The sequence below is a fragment of the Gossypium hirsutum genome, chromosome A03 (assembly GCF_007990345.1).
Source record: "Gossypium hirsutum isolate 1008001.06 chromosome A03, Gossypium_hirsutum_v2.1, whole genome shotgun sequence".
Lineage (NCBI taxonomy): Eukaryota > Viridiplantae > Streptophyta > Magnoliopsida > Malvales > Malvaceae > Gossypium > Gossypium hirsutum.
In genome coordinates this window covers 83685354-83700153 of record NC_053426.1, presented here as the reverse complement: position 1 = coordinate 83700153, position 14800 = coordinate 83685354, and the positions used below count along the sequence as shown (strand labels likewise).

At 31.6% G+C, this 14800-nt stretch overlaps 1 protein-coding gene across 1 annotated transcript; it reads right to left on the bottom strand.

Moving 5' to 3' along the window:
• Positions 1-4377: 4377 nt before the first annotated feature.
• Positions 4378-11606, bottom strand: LOC107886372 (protein CHROMATIN REMODELING 19). Its single transcript, XM_016810299.2, has 12 exons — positions 10918-11606; positions 10413-10530; positions 9576-9616; positions 9247-9497; positions 8973-9153; positions 8236-8421; positions 7949-8122; positions 7707-7859; positions 5768-5845; positions 5553-5689; positions 5117-5335; positions 4378-4992 (listed from the first exon to the last, which is right to left on the bottom strand). Exons 1-12 carry the CDS (start codon positions 11419-11421, stop codon positions 4830-4832), a joined length of 2205 nt encoding a protein of 734 aa, XP_016665788.1. The 5' UTR covers positions 11422-11606; the 3' UTR covers positions 4378-4829.
• Positions 11607-14800: the final 3194 nt, after the last annotated feature.

Below are 14800 nucleotides of genomic sequence, written 5' to 3'. Positions count from 1 at the left end.
TAAGGCTCATGTCCATACGTAAATGAGGAGAGTTAGTTTCTCCATCAAATCATTTTAAATTACTCTAAAAATTTGTCGGCAAAGGTTATGCATGTTGCTTGGATAGCTTTGAAAGTAGTAAACACAAACTGACAGCACACAGTCAAAAAAGCAGAGTTGTTACTTTCCAAAGAAACAAGCATATATCTCAAACAACCACCAAACATAGGATCATCAACTATCCAGAAATCAAACCATGAAGGAAACAATTTCCCAAGAAGAACGTGCATAAAACAATGGGGATAACCAATCTAATCTTGTATCAACAATATACACGAGTTCATGTCTAGCAAACATTTGATAAGAGTCCTTGGTTCCAAATGCTGCTCATTAGAAAATTTTATAACACATTTTTAACAATTAGAAAGCAATTAGTACATCAGACTCATAGTAATTTACTCCAATTGACCAAACCAGGATGAAATGCAGACAACATAACAAAATAAATCAAAGAAAAAGGCAGACAAGAATCAAACAGGACGAAGCTTAATAAGATTCATTATCTATTATGTTTACATAATCAATTTGCAGAGATAAATTTCTATAATTCAGTTATCAACTTGGATTGGTTAATTTTTCTGAACTAAACGAGAGTATTATGGAATATATATGGAACTCATTATTTATACTAATAATAAATTATACATGGTAAGCTAATTGTTACATGGTGACAACTGTTAGGTTATAATTAATTAGACCCCCTACCAACACAGTTTAGCACAAGCCTTGTGCACAATACTGGAAATGAAATCATAAGCAGGATAATATATACGATTTTCAAAGAAATTAGCAGTAAGAAAGGATGAAGGCAGATATATATATATACACACATACACCTTCATCTTCAATCCTAAACAAATTCTAAGAATGAATTAAGATTAATTAGGGAAAGATGGATAATTTCAAGGATACATATATAGACATGCAGGAGATCCATGACTCTGTACCCTACATTTACCCAAATAAGAAGAAAAGGGAAAAAGCTTGGCAGTCAGAAAACGAATCAGTGATTATTGAGGGGTTGGGGGAATACCGTATCAAGAGAATCAGCGCCAAGATTAGAAAATTTTTATGCCCCAGTGACAGGGTTGTCACTTGACAAAGCTAGTCGTTTCCTTACTATTTCGCACACCTTATCCACAGTCTCTGGTTTGGCTGCATAGGATATCCACAAGCGAGCAGGCACAGGACGCAACCTACAAGATTGGTTGTTTCTTCCCTGGTTCACAAATGAGCCGATTTCAGCCCAGAAGCCCTGGTAGTAGCATTTCCACAAACGCCTTCACAAATATCATCAATCTTCTTGAAATTAGAATACCCATCAGACATGACTTGATTCTTCTGTGAAAACTCAATTCCAATATCTCCGATCATCAATTCCAGCTTTTGCCCCCCTTTGGTAGATCTTGCCATGCATGTATCCTCCCAGTCACCCTATGCAGCCATAATTCCTGGACGTGCCCTTATCTTTCTAAAGTTCATAGTCGATGATCTGGTAAACAACATTCCTAGAGTTATTCCACGCTCGCCGCAACAATTGTTGATTCACAACATCAACGGAGTTCAAGATGAGGAGAGAAATGGTGTCCTGGTCAAGGAAGATAATACTAAGTAGTAATTATTTTATATATTTTTTTATAAAAAAGGGAAATAAATTCAAACAATTTTCAATAAAAATCAATTGTATTATAAATGAAAAATGTAACTTCCAAAACCAATTAAAGCCACTGTAAATAAAAAAAAAATTAAAGAAGAACATAACCTCAAAAAAATTATCAAACAAAATATAGTCTAACCAAATAGATAATTTATAAGTTTTAATCCATGTTTTTTTCTTGAAATCAAATTACATTTACAATTATAAAATGTAACCAAAAAAAAATCAAAGGCAGATTTGTAACATAGAAAAGAAATTACCAAAAAATAAACTTAATTTTTAAATTCTCAAATAACCATTGAATGTTTGATTGAATCAAATGGTAGATAGAGAAAACTAAATCCATTGCATAATAGAAAATTTCAAATTTAAATCAATAAAATTTCGCTCTAATAAAACTAGCTCGCATAAAATCCTAACATGATATATTTTTTTTATCCATAATAGTAAAACAATTTTATCAGGGAAATTATAAGTTTTTAAAATAGAATGAAAAAGGAGAAACTAAAGATAAATTTAGGTCCAAATTTAGAGTTTATGTGATGGAAAATTAAAAAAAAATTATCCTGAACTTAAAAAAAAACTAATTTCTCTATATAAAGACTTCGAAAGGAGTTGAAATATTATATATGTTGAATATGAAAATATATTATATATAAATATATGTGTATATAATTAAAATTACTTGTACATTAAATTATAATTAAAATGTAATAATAAAATTAAAAAAAATACTAATTGTCAATCGAGATTCAAGTGTTGACTTCGAGGTTTCCAGTGGTCATGCATGGGTGAACAACACCATTGTCAGGGCTAGAAGAAAAACTTGTGATGATATTTGATGAGGTCTGATGAAAAAGGCTTGAAAGTATTGGATATTTTGTAAAACGATGTTTGACGAGATTTTGGTCAAGCATATGGTAAGTTTATATAGAGATTAAACTTCATAAACGATTACATATAAAAAAATAATGAAAAATAATGAAAACTTGATGTGATTAAATTGTGTTATTATAAAAGTTAAAGATATTAAAAATGAAAAGTTAGTGTGATTAATTTTACTATTATAAAAGTTAGAATATTAAAAATGACTGTTAATTTTGGGGAAAAAAAGTTGTTAATTAAGGTTTAAAGCCAACTTAAAACTTGTAATTAAAAAAATAACATATATTTAAAATGTAATTTATTGAACTAGAAAGAATTTGCGAATATATCTATTTATTTTAAATATATTTAAAAGGTTTAGATTGATCTAATTTATTTTAATTAGGAGTTGTCCGCAAGTGGGAAAAAACCGATGGAAGGTTTTTTTAAAATAAATGTCGATGTTGCTGTGCATAAAAGGGGGACGGGGCTGGGCATTATTTATTACTAGAGACTCAGATGGCTTTGTTTTAAGGGGCAGAGGTATGTTTAAAGTTAAAGTTGTTAATTCGGAATGAGCTGAGTTGGAGGCATTGATTGAAGGTATTAGTTTTGCTCGAAACCTCAATCTCAACAAGGTTAATTTTGAGATGGACTGCACAACTATTGTCAATAGAGTCCGAAAGGCTCGGGCTGATATCACGATTTTTGGGCACCAGATTAAGAAGGTTCAGAACATGAGTGTTTCTTTTAGTGCTTTTGATATTAGATGGATCAATAGATACTGTAAAAAAGTGGTTGATTTCCTTTGTAATTGGTCGCTTAAAAATTGTTATAATTTGGATTTTGATATGGATTATTCATAATTTTATAATTTTAGATGCAAGTTAATTTGATGTTTTGGCCTGTGTGGCATTTCTTTATAGAAAAGAAGTTAGAGATAAAGATATATAAATATATATAATATTTAGATTATACTTTAGTCTCAAACTATATTATTATCTTCTTTAAAAAAAATAAAAGGTTAAAAATACTTAAATAAATGATTAAATTAAAGCTCAAATATGAAGTAAAATGTTGGCATTGAAATTATTAAAATTAGATATTTAATTGTAATTATATTAATTTAATTTTATAATGAACATTAAGAAAGAAAATAAATTTTTTTTTAAAATTTAAACTAAGAAAAAAACGAATTGAAAGTATTATTATAATATTTTTTTCCTAAAAATTTAAATGGAGTTAAAGGAAATAAACTAGAGAGACACTAAAAGAGTACAGGAATTAGAAATAAAATTGAATATAGGCCCTCTTAAAAATTCGAATTTACTAAAAATGGTCTAATATATAGAGAGAAAGATCATGAAATGGAAATTGCTAAGAAAGTACAAGAAATTGAAATAAAATTGAATAAACGTATGCTCTTTTAAAATTCTTATTTACTAGAAATGATATAGTACTGTTATATATAGAGAGAGACAGGGTGGGAGGTAAGGAAAGAGAAGAATTCTTTTTAACTTTTTTAAATATTTTGAGCAAAATATATAATATATTATTTGAGTGCTTCGATGCTTGCGAGTCTGGTGACATTGGAAGGACATCGAAATTTATAGTTTTCGTAGAACATTACATGGAGGGAGGAGAGGAATTCTCAACTTTTTTAGATATTTTGACCAAAATATATAACATATGATTTGGGTGCTTCGGTGCTCGCTTCTATGCTTGTGAGTCATGATCGCATTGGAAGGCCATTGATAGTTATGGTTTCGTGGACCACTAGTTCCAACCATGACTAGTTTACCCATAAGACATATAAGTACACAAACGCACCATTAAAATTAACTATCATTCTCTTTAAGTTTTGACATTTCGACATAATGATACTAATGTTCTTTGCTATGGCAGATATAGTATAAGATCATAATCAATTACTATGCTCTTCATGTTGAAAAGAAAAAAGAACAAAAAGAGACGATTCGGCAGATAGGTATTTGAAACTTGAACTCTACAGCCACCAAAAGATACCGGTCCCTTCCTCTTCATAGTTCTCAATGATATGCTGGTACATTGATGTTGAGAGTTCGGTGTTGATTATTACCCATGCAAGACATACCCTAACAATTTGAAGGTTCATTCCCCCCTCCCCCTCCCCCTCCCCCCAAGTGACCCTAACTATTACGATCAACATAGCTGATACAACAATGGGTGCAACATAAGTATAAAGAATCTGGAAAAAAAAAAACCCCAAAATTTATCACATACTCTTGTTCTAGCTCATAAGTAGGGATGATAATATCTGCCCCATTGTTTTCTCAGATGTGTTATCTTTATTGCCTACATCCAATCCAGACTCTAGCACCGCTGCATCAAGAGTCAACTTCCTTTTTGCAATCTCATAAACATTCTCATCAACTGTACCTTTCGTAACCAGCCTGGAAAAGATTTGAGCATACATTCACTAAAGGATGAACTAGAACTTCACAAAGAGAGATGAGAAGAAACAGGGAGGGACTAGAGAAGGCAAAATAAAGTGAAACAAAGGGTGTTTCCAATTACCTGTATATGGTAACTGGCCTTGTTTGGCCAATTCGATGGCAGCGATCTTCAGCCTGTCGGTCTATCTGTGGATTAAAATCCAGGTCATGAATAACTACAGTATCAGCTCCTGTTAAGTTCAAACCTTGCCCTCCAGCTCTCGTGGACAACAAGCACGCAAATATAGAAGTGTCATTATTGAAATCGTCAACTATAGTCTGCCTATCGGTCACCTGAGTGCTGCAAAGCAAGATAAAATTTAATGCTCAGCTGATATAATGGAAGCTTTGTAAAAAGAAAACAAGAACTGTGTATACAAGTAAAATGCCAACTAAAAAGTCCTGCATCAGCTAAGCATTACATTAAAAAAGTGGAATCAAACTTGGAAAAAGAAGACCAAAGCTTTTAGCCACAAATGAAAATGAAACGTTTAAACAAAGCAAACGTAAAGCATCACCTTCCATCAAGCCGTCTATATGTAACCCCAATCACATCTAAAGTCCACTCTAAGATATCAAGCATTGATGTCCACTGGCTAAAAATCAGAACACGGTGCCCACTTCTCTTGAGTGAAGGGAGAAGCTCTGCTAATGCCTGGCACCAAAAGAGAGTTAAATGTAAATGAAGAACAACATTTTGGAAGAAAAAGAGAGAGAAGAAATAAAAAGATACCTGGCATTTAGCAGAAAGCATAACATGTTCATCAGAAAGAGTTCCTTTACCACCAGTAATTCCATAACGAAGTAAAAGCTGTAATAAGGATGTTCAAAGAAAATATATGAATGCCAAAACTAGAACAGAAAGAATTTATGATTTAGGTCAGAATTAGTTTCAAATATGCAAAAAGCCTTTTCATCATAAGCTTGCAATAAAACCCTAGTCTTTATGCAGAGAAAAAGAATCAATGGTAATGTATACATTAAGTTTGAGCCACCATACCAATGGCAATAATTACAGAACATACAATGCTATTGATACTGAATGTACATGCAGCAGTCTATTTATCCACTTGTTATAGTTGAAATAGACAAATTCTATTTGGAAAGATAAGTTTAACTATGAAAAGTGATGGTTTTACCAACCTTGATATCTCGATTAAAAGATGGGCATTTTCAAATGAAAGCATAGAAAAATTGGAATGTCGGCATTCAATACTTAAAAGCATTCAATGATAAAGAGAGACAATAGAATGAAAGAACAATGTCTCTGTATTTAATACAGAGGTTCATCAGAATCTTCAAAATCCTGTGCAATAATATGCTATCAACATAAGGCTTAAAATGAGTAAAATTAGGGATGAATTGCATAAAAGATGGGAATATTACAGCGGTAGTTTGTAGTTCACTAGATTCATTAGGGTCTGATTAGGATTCAAACAAACACTCAATGAATTCAAACCATCTGATTAGGATTCAAACAAACACTCAATGAATTCAAACCAGGAATTTGTTAAACTTGTAACCAAACAAGCCGTCCAAAATAAAGCTTCAAATAAGGTATGTGTTTTATACCCACCTCTGCTTATTTATTATTCATGCAGTAATTCAAGCTAAACTTCTCATCACCTTTGACAAATAAGTAGATATCAGCATGCTCAACAAGATATGCATGGCAAAACCATATCTATGGGTGACTAAGCTCGGCTGTGATGAATATCAAAGGCTACAATTCATCAACCTACAATTTCGGCAATCAGTTCCTGATTCCACAACATCATATCAACTAATGTGCTTCAACCTTAAATCGCATAAAAAGGTTTTGGCTCAAAGATAATAGATGATCCAATATGGAATACCAGATATATCTATAATGAACGTAGAGCAGAGGCACCTCAAGAACTAGCATAACAAAAACAACATTAACATGCACCATTGTTGAAATTTTCAGCAATTTAAAACCACATCCTCAAGCACAATCTTACAAAAATAAGCTAGCTTTTAGAATATGGTTCAAATCCAGGGTTTCCTCATTTTGATTCGGGCATAGAGTCAATAATGGGCTCAGACGTGGTGAACACTTTCAAAAGCAACAAACTAGTACAAACTACAAAGAGAATATGTTGCAGTTGAAACCTATTTCAGGCACTCACCACAGAACTTTAGCTTTTAGGTTGGATCAACCTGACAGCATTATCTTACTACCACCAACTTAAAATCCATTCACAGCTAAAGGGGACAATATGGTTAATTGTAGAAAAGAAAACTAAAACATAGAGTATTCATAACAAAGGAGCGGGAAGAAAACTGAACAAAACTACAGGAACATGGCAAAACAATGAAGAGTGACAGCAACCTACCTGCAATCTGAATAATTCACAGATATTCTAATCCTTTTCTTGAATTTACCAGTCTCCTTTGTTAATCCTAATCTACTTTTTCAACTTTATCAAATAATTCTATTTCCAATTCAAAAATATTTCAAATACCTCCTTTTCAGTTAATGTCTTCATAAGTAATAACTTTTTATTAGAGGTAAACATTATATGACTAGTTTGTTGAGAAAGAACTAAACAATGAACACAATCGAAGATTGATCAAAAATACTTACAAATGGTAAATGAAGCAAGTATGCTAGTCTTTAAAGAAAAACAGAACTTCAAAGAAAGAATTACCTGATGAATGGAAAAGTCACTGTAATTCTTTAATTCCTCAACTACTCTGTCCAAGGTACATTCAAAAACACCAATCGAATGTAACCTTTTAGCGAAGCGACCAACATCATCATCATCATATATTCGCCTCACTAATAATGGATGATTTGCAATCTAAATTAGTTCAAAACAAGAAATTAGGATTAAGAACTGGGAACCCATTTCAAATTAACTGCATGTAGAGGAGAAAAAACAAGAAGCACCTTGCGAAACTGAACAAAATAGTTAGAGATCTGACGTCGAGGAATAATCCCAATGATATTATTCAAGTCAGGCTCTGATAACTTTGCAATGCGTGCTCGCGAAATTGTGCGATACTCTTCTATAGCTTCCCTATAAGCATTTTCTTGATGCTTTTCCATAATCACATACTCAACCTGCAGAAGTGATGCTTAAACTCCTCTAACAGTGAAAGGACTTTTCAAATCAAAATTCCTCAGGAAAGAAACACTCATTATCGGATTAAAACAAAGGAGTAAGAAGCATCTACCCGCTGTATCTTTGGGACAAGCTGCTGCATCACATCTGATTTCAAACGCCTCAAGATGAATGGTCCCAAGATGGACTTCATACGACCAATTAGCTCCCTATCTTCTGCATTTAGTAGCTTCTTCAGATCTACATCCTCAGTGGCAAAAAGGTCGGGCATCATGAACTCTAGCAAAGACCACAGCTCCTGCAACAAAAAATCCAGCCACTCAGCAACAGCAATGTAACATGTGGACTCAGAAGAATGTTAAATAAAATTACCTTCTAATGCTTCTCATACCACCGGCGTTTATAGTAATAAAATTTTCTTACAAGAAGCTTTTATAATCAAAGGACATGCATTTCTTACAAAAATTGGAGATTCCATAGACAGTAAGAAAATATATGAGATATTAAGAGATGAACAACTTTATTGTGAAAAACAAAATTTTAGAGCATGATTCATTGAGTGGAAACATAATTGTCATAACGCACACTACCCATTAATAAGCATTTGTATTCTTTTTCCATCACTTAATTTATCTCTGACAAAATCAAGTTCATTAAGGTTGTAGTTTTTAATTGATGAAATTTAATGCTTCAGCACTAAATTCAACTTTACTAGCTGCTAAGTGTTAACCATATCACTCACATGCTGCACAATATGGCCACAATGCTCTGCAACCATTATTTACTTAAATACTTTTAGATTTTAGAATTATTTTTAGGAGAGGGAGGTAAAGGTAATACTAATAGTACATGTAAATCATTTTGCAGTGGTGTGCCTGTTAGCATAAGACGCTGCTTTGCATTTCGAGCAACTGACATTAGATTTTTCCACCTGTAGCTGTTCTTGTCCTTCAAAGCATGGGCCTCATCCATTAGCACGCAGCTCCATTTCCATCGTTTCAGAATTTTACGGTCATCCTTCTGCTGCACACTGTGAAAACCAATAATAAAAAAGTCAAACACACACAGACAGGCAGATAGTATAGAACACAAACATAAAAACCCAGTTAACATTAGAGTATACCTGTGTCTTTCAAAAAGTGAATAACACACAAGAAGAACATTAAATGGAGGTGGCAATCCAGCTTTGGACAAATAACTCAACTCTTTTGAATAAGATGCTCGGCCAGCACCATGATACTGAAGTACAGAAAATGAGGGGCACCACTTCTTAAGTTCTCTTTCCCAGTTTTCCAAAAGTGAGGCAGGACAAACTATTAAATGAGGACCAGGATCATTTTTCAGATGTTTCAGCAAAGTCAGATATGTAATAGCCTGTAGAGAAAAGCAATTTAGTCTGATAAAAACCAAATACAGAGGATTATCAAGGGCAAGAACTTAGAGTTGAAGTACCTGAATGGTTTTCCCAAGACCCATCTCATCTGCCAATATAGCTGCACATATACAAAAAGTTGTAATTGTCCTTCCAAATTATATGAAATAGAGGCTGCAAAAGCAATCAGTATTTATGTACTGCACTCATAAGGCAATAAGAAAAATGGAATGCCAAATTACTTACCTATTAACATAGTACATGGCATCATAAAGAAATATGACATGGCATCATAAAGAAAAATGAACAACCATTCCCTTTTTGGTCGATTCAACATCAAATTCAGCAATAAGACTCAACCTTGACAAATTCTTTTCACAATCTTCTTATCAAATTGGAAACTAACTGAAACAAGTATGAATCTCAACAGATCTTCACATACTTTCTTAAACTTAACTAGTTCAATATCATTCCCTCAAAAGCTAAGAGTATTAAGCCTGCATATTATCTAACTCCGCTAAGCTACTATCACTCAAGGTTCTTATCTTTTCCTTCTCCTTCCTTTTCCACGAAAGCTATTGATACATTTCAAGAAAGTGATTGACAAAGGTCAATGCATTTATTATGCAACAGAAGAATGGATAACACAACTCATAGTTAAGAATTTTATGTCTCTTTTCTTCATCTTAACTTTTAATCACCCAATTACAGTTAACAATCTTCGAAGGTACTTGAAGAATGTAGGCCAACTTAAGAGTGAGCGAAGCTTTTTTTTTTTCTCAGGTGATACGAAATATGTTCAGTAACTTATCAAATCCCCACAAACAATTACGATTTCTTGTTTTAGGTACTAAATCAATAAAAAAGACCTAGAAATATAAAGCCCAACAATGATGTCAAAAGATTAGAACAAGTACCTCCACCAATGCCCTTACGATGCAACAGAAGAAGAAAATTTACACCAACCAGTTGATATGGCTTGAGAACTGGCTGAAATTCCGGGTCCACCACTGCACATGCTGCATCAATATCATTCTGCAAGAGTAAGAAATATTCCAATTTATAGACAAGTCTATTCGGAAACAACGAAGCTGATGTGGAAAAGACAACGCATATAATACATTCCCCAAATTTTGTCATGCAGTATATAGAAAATAACCGGCTCCCCTAAAATGAACATAAAAATGAAATTTAAAGCTATTGGTGATTTTCATTAAACTAAAGATTAGACAAAAATCATAATCACAAAATTCGCTAAATTTAGCTCGCTCAAACTTACTACAACCTTTTACAGCTTCATAAAGCATTCTGATTATATATATATACATAAGAATGCAAGTTATCACGGCATCACGGCCTTCCTTCCTCAATTTTCTCAGTAACCATACAGAAAAACAGAATGCCTTAAGCTTTTTTTAATACCTGTGTAACGATTCTCACTGAAGAAGCTTCTACTTCGGCGTATCGCTCGCAAGAAGCACCGGAACTCCCATACAGCTCCTTCCGTAGCTCCGCAGATATTTTCGCACACTTCTGCAACGCCTTCCCCACCACGTCATCCTCTTGCAATTGCTCCTCTTCACTCGACTCAACGTCATACAGCTCCTCAAAACCATTCTCATTGCTGTCTCTTCCATCACCATCTTCTTCGTCGTCATCGTCTTCATCAACGACGAATCGACGCGCACGGTTGATCGGCCCGGCATCCTCGGGCTCAACGTCGTCTTCCAAGTTGGAATCATCAGCCAAATGTTCGATTTCGACACAATCATCGCTGCTTTGGTCGGAAAAGCTAGCCTGAGTTTGGGAATTGAAAGCGAAAGACTCAATTGGAGGAGGATTAGGGTTTTTCTTCAAAACACGAGAAGGCTTGAAAGAGTGGTTCTCCCATTCTTCGTCTGAGATTTCCTCGAAAACGCGCTTCATTTTAACTTTAATTTTAATCTGTTTTCCTTTTAATTTATTTTTATTTTGATTTGGGCGAGGAGAAGAGAAAATATAAGAGAGGAGAGCGCAGAGCTGGAAAAGGGCGGGGCGACTGCGAATAGAAACTGAGAAAGCGCGGGTCTTAAAATTGTTATTGTTGGTTTTGGTTTTGGGAGTTCGCTTTGTTAATGGAAAAGTACTTTCGTAACTATAAGTAATGTTAAATAGATAAAAGGTAATCTTAAAAAATTTTAATAGTCAATTTTATTTTTCTCGAGTTATATTTTAATTATTTATATTTAAAATATTATGTTTTAGTTATTTATGTTATTATTTTGTTACGAAGTGATCACTTTATCGTTAAGTTTCGTTATCTTTCTAACGATAATCATAGGTGGCAGTACAATTAGATTTTAAGTGCCAACTTAGATTTCTAAATGGGATGAAAATAATTTTTTAATTAAAAAATTTTAATTAATTAAAATTTTCAAACCTAAATATTAACTAAAAAAACTGTTCATATGACTGGAAAAACTATTATTAAGATCAAAATAGTTGAAATCAGTAATAAGAAAGAATAATCTGGAATACCCACAAAGAAATTGTGAACATACAAGTTGATTCAGATAAGAAAAAATTTGATTGATAAACCAATTATTCAAGAACTATGAAAGAACTAGAAAATATAATAATTAGGAACAAGAACAGTGAAAGTAACAGCTCTTTTGTGAAAATTTTAAAATTAGCTTGAATGAAACATGTTTCTAGTTACATTTTATGGGATGTCTATTGACGCAAAATAAAATACATGTTTACAAATAATTTCAAAAAGTAGAAGAAAATATCAAGAATTTTAATTTAGAGTTTTCATTAAATAATAAAAAATCTAATCTTTTGTTTTTCAGTACTGAATAAAAGAGATAGATGAATACAAAAAAGACATACCTGAACCTTCCATTGAATCCATCTTTATGAAGCAGTTAATTTGATTTCAACTATTTTAATCTTAATAATAATTTTTCCAGTCAAATGAGAAAAAAAAAAACCATTGAAAGAAAGAAGAGATGGAAGAAAAATTAAAAAGAGTATATGAACAGTTTTTTTAGTTAAGGTTTAGGTTTAAAAATTTTAATTAATTAAATTTTTAATTAAAAATCTATTTTTATCCCATTTAGAAATCCAAGTTGGCACTTAAAATCTAGTTGGACTGCCACGTAGGATTACCGTTAGAGAGATAACGGAACTTAACGGTAGAGTGATCACTTTGTAACAAAATAATAACATAAGTGACTAAAACATAATATTTCAAATATAAGTGATTAAAATATAAACTGAGGCAAACAAAAGTGACTATCTTTGTAGATTACCAATAGATAAAAATTGTCTGATTTTGGAATACTGTGGCTTTATAGTGCGGAAATACGTTCAATTGTTAAAAATTAAGCTGACATCATTTGACTATACTTGATGTAGTTTTTTTCGTAATAAAATGTTCACCGAAATCAATAGATTTTTTTAGTTAATTTTCTAAGGTTTAATATTTGTTTTTTATTTTTGTATCTATTTTTTATTTAATTGGTATATGAATTTATATTCTATTATTGAAGTTGATACCTTCATACTAATATATTTTGTTTGCATTGACGTGGTATTGATAGCAAATTTGATAATGGTACCGATAACCTCTTAATATGCCACATGAGAATCATAAGTTAAAAAAATTAAAAGTATATAAATTAATAAATAGAAGTATAATTTTTCACATCTAGAATGAACTTGGACACAAATTTATTAAACTTCATTCTAAATGTAATTTTTAATAAGTTTATTATTTAAAAATATAATTTTATAAAATATAAAAAATTAAAAATATATAATAAAAAAATCCTATAGTATCTTGAAAATATATAAAATTTTATAATATATAAATTAATAAAAAATTAAAATTTTATAAAAATATATAAATAAATAAAAGAACTGAAAAGAACATCTACAAGTTGTCTAGATGCATTTGAATCTAGACATTCTTAGTGTAATTTTTTATTTTTGATTCATTTATATATTCTAATTTTTTTTAAATTATATATTTTTTAACTTCAAAATAATAACAATAACAATCGATACATCGCAAAGATAATTAAAAATCTAATTAAAGCAAGTGCACCTATCAATTAATAGTATAGCTATGGTGTGCAAAGATATCATTCCCATGAAGACTAAAAGTATTAGTTTTTACCATCTTTCTATTATTTAACCGATAAATTTGAGTGATTGATTAAAACTAAAATTAACTATATTAATTAACTACGAACGTGATAAAGAACAAATCAGTAAAATAATCGATTAACAACCAATAAGCGAAACAATACTCAGGAAAGAACTCACCTAGATTTCATCCGTCATTATCAATCTAAATTATGCAATTTATTTACTTAGTATATTGATTGGTAGAAATCCCTAAATTATGCTAATATTTCTTTTGAGAGTAAGAGCAACCAACTCTATATTAATTAATTGAAATTTCTTTCTAATTAAAACCTCTATTATCGTATTAAATCGATTTATGAATTCCCCTATTAGATTTGACTCTAATCCGGTAGATTTATATCGTTCTATTTGTAGGATTATATGCAATGCAACTCAATTATGCAAGATCTACTCTTAAATAGGATTTATTCCTCCTCTAATTTAAGCATATCAAATATGGATCAAATCTAGAAATTAAGAACAAAATCTAAGCATTTATTACATAAAATAAAAATCAAACGACAAAATTCATCATAGAGTTCATCTCCCTAAGTATTTAGAAAATTAGTTCATGCTTACAAATAAAAACATCCCAGAGACAATATAACCAAAAAAAATAAAGAAACTCATGATAATCTCCTAAGAAATCAACTAGAAGTCTTTAATCTTGACGGAAATCCACTTCAATGGTGTTTTTCGAGTTGTTTTCTTGAATATTCTATGACAACGCTCTCATATCATCATATTTTTATCATATATACGCCTTAAAATGCCTAAAAAACCTAAAAAATGTGATTTCCCACAATTTATGGTGCAACTTTGCGAAATCAACTTGGCCTACCACATGATCGTATAGTCAAGCCATGTGGAAGGGGTCAACCCATGTGTGTAATGACCCGAATTTGACGGTTACCGGAAAAGTGTATTTTTGAGTCTCCGTTACTGAAAATGGATCCGTATATATTTATCAAAAATATTTAAAAAGTTAATTGGGTGGTTAATTAAAGTTTAATTAAGTGAATTTAGCTTAATTAAGGATAATTGGATAAAAGGATTAAATTGAATAAAGTGTGAAAGTTTAATTATAGATTAAAAGAAAATAAAAAAGACCAAAATGACAATTATGCCATTT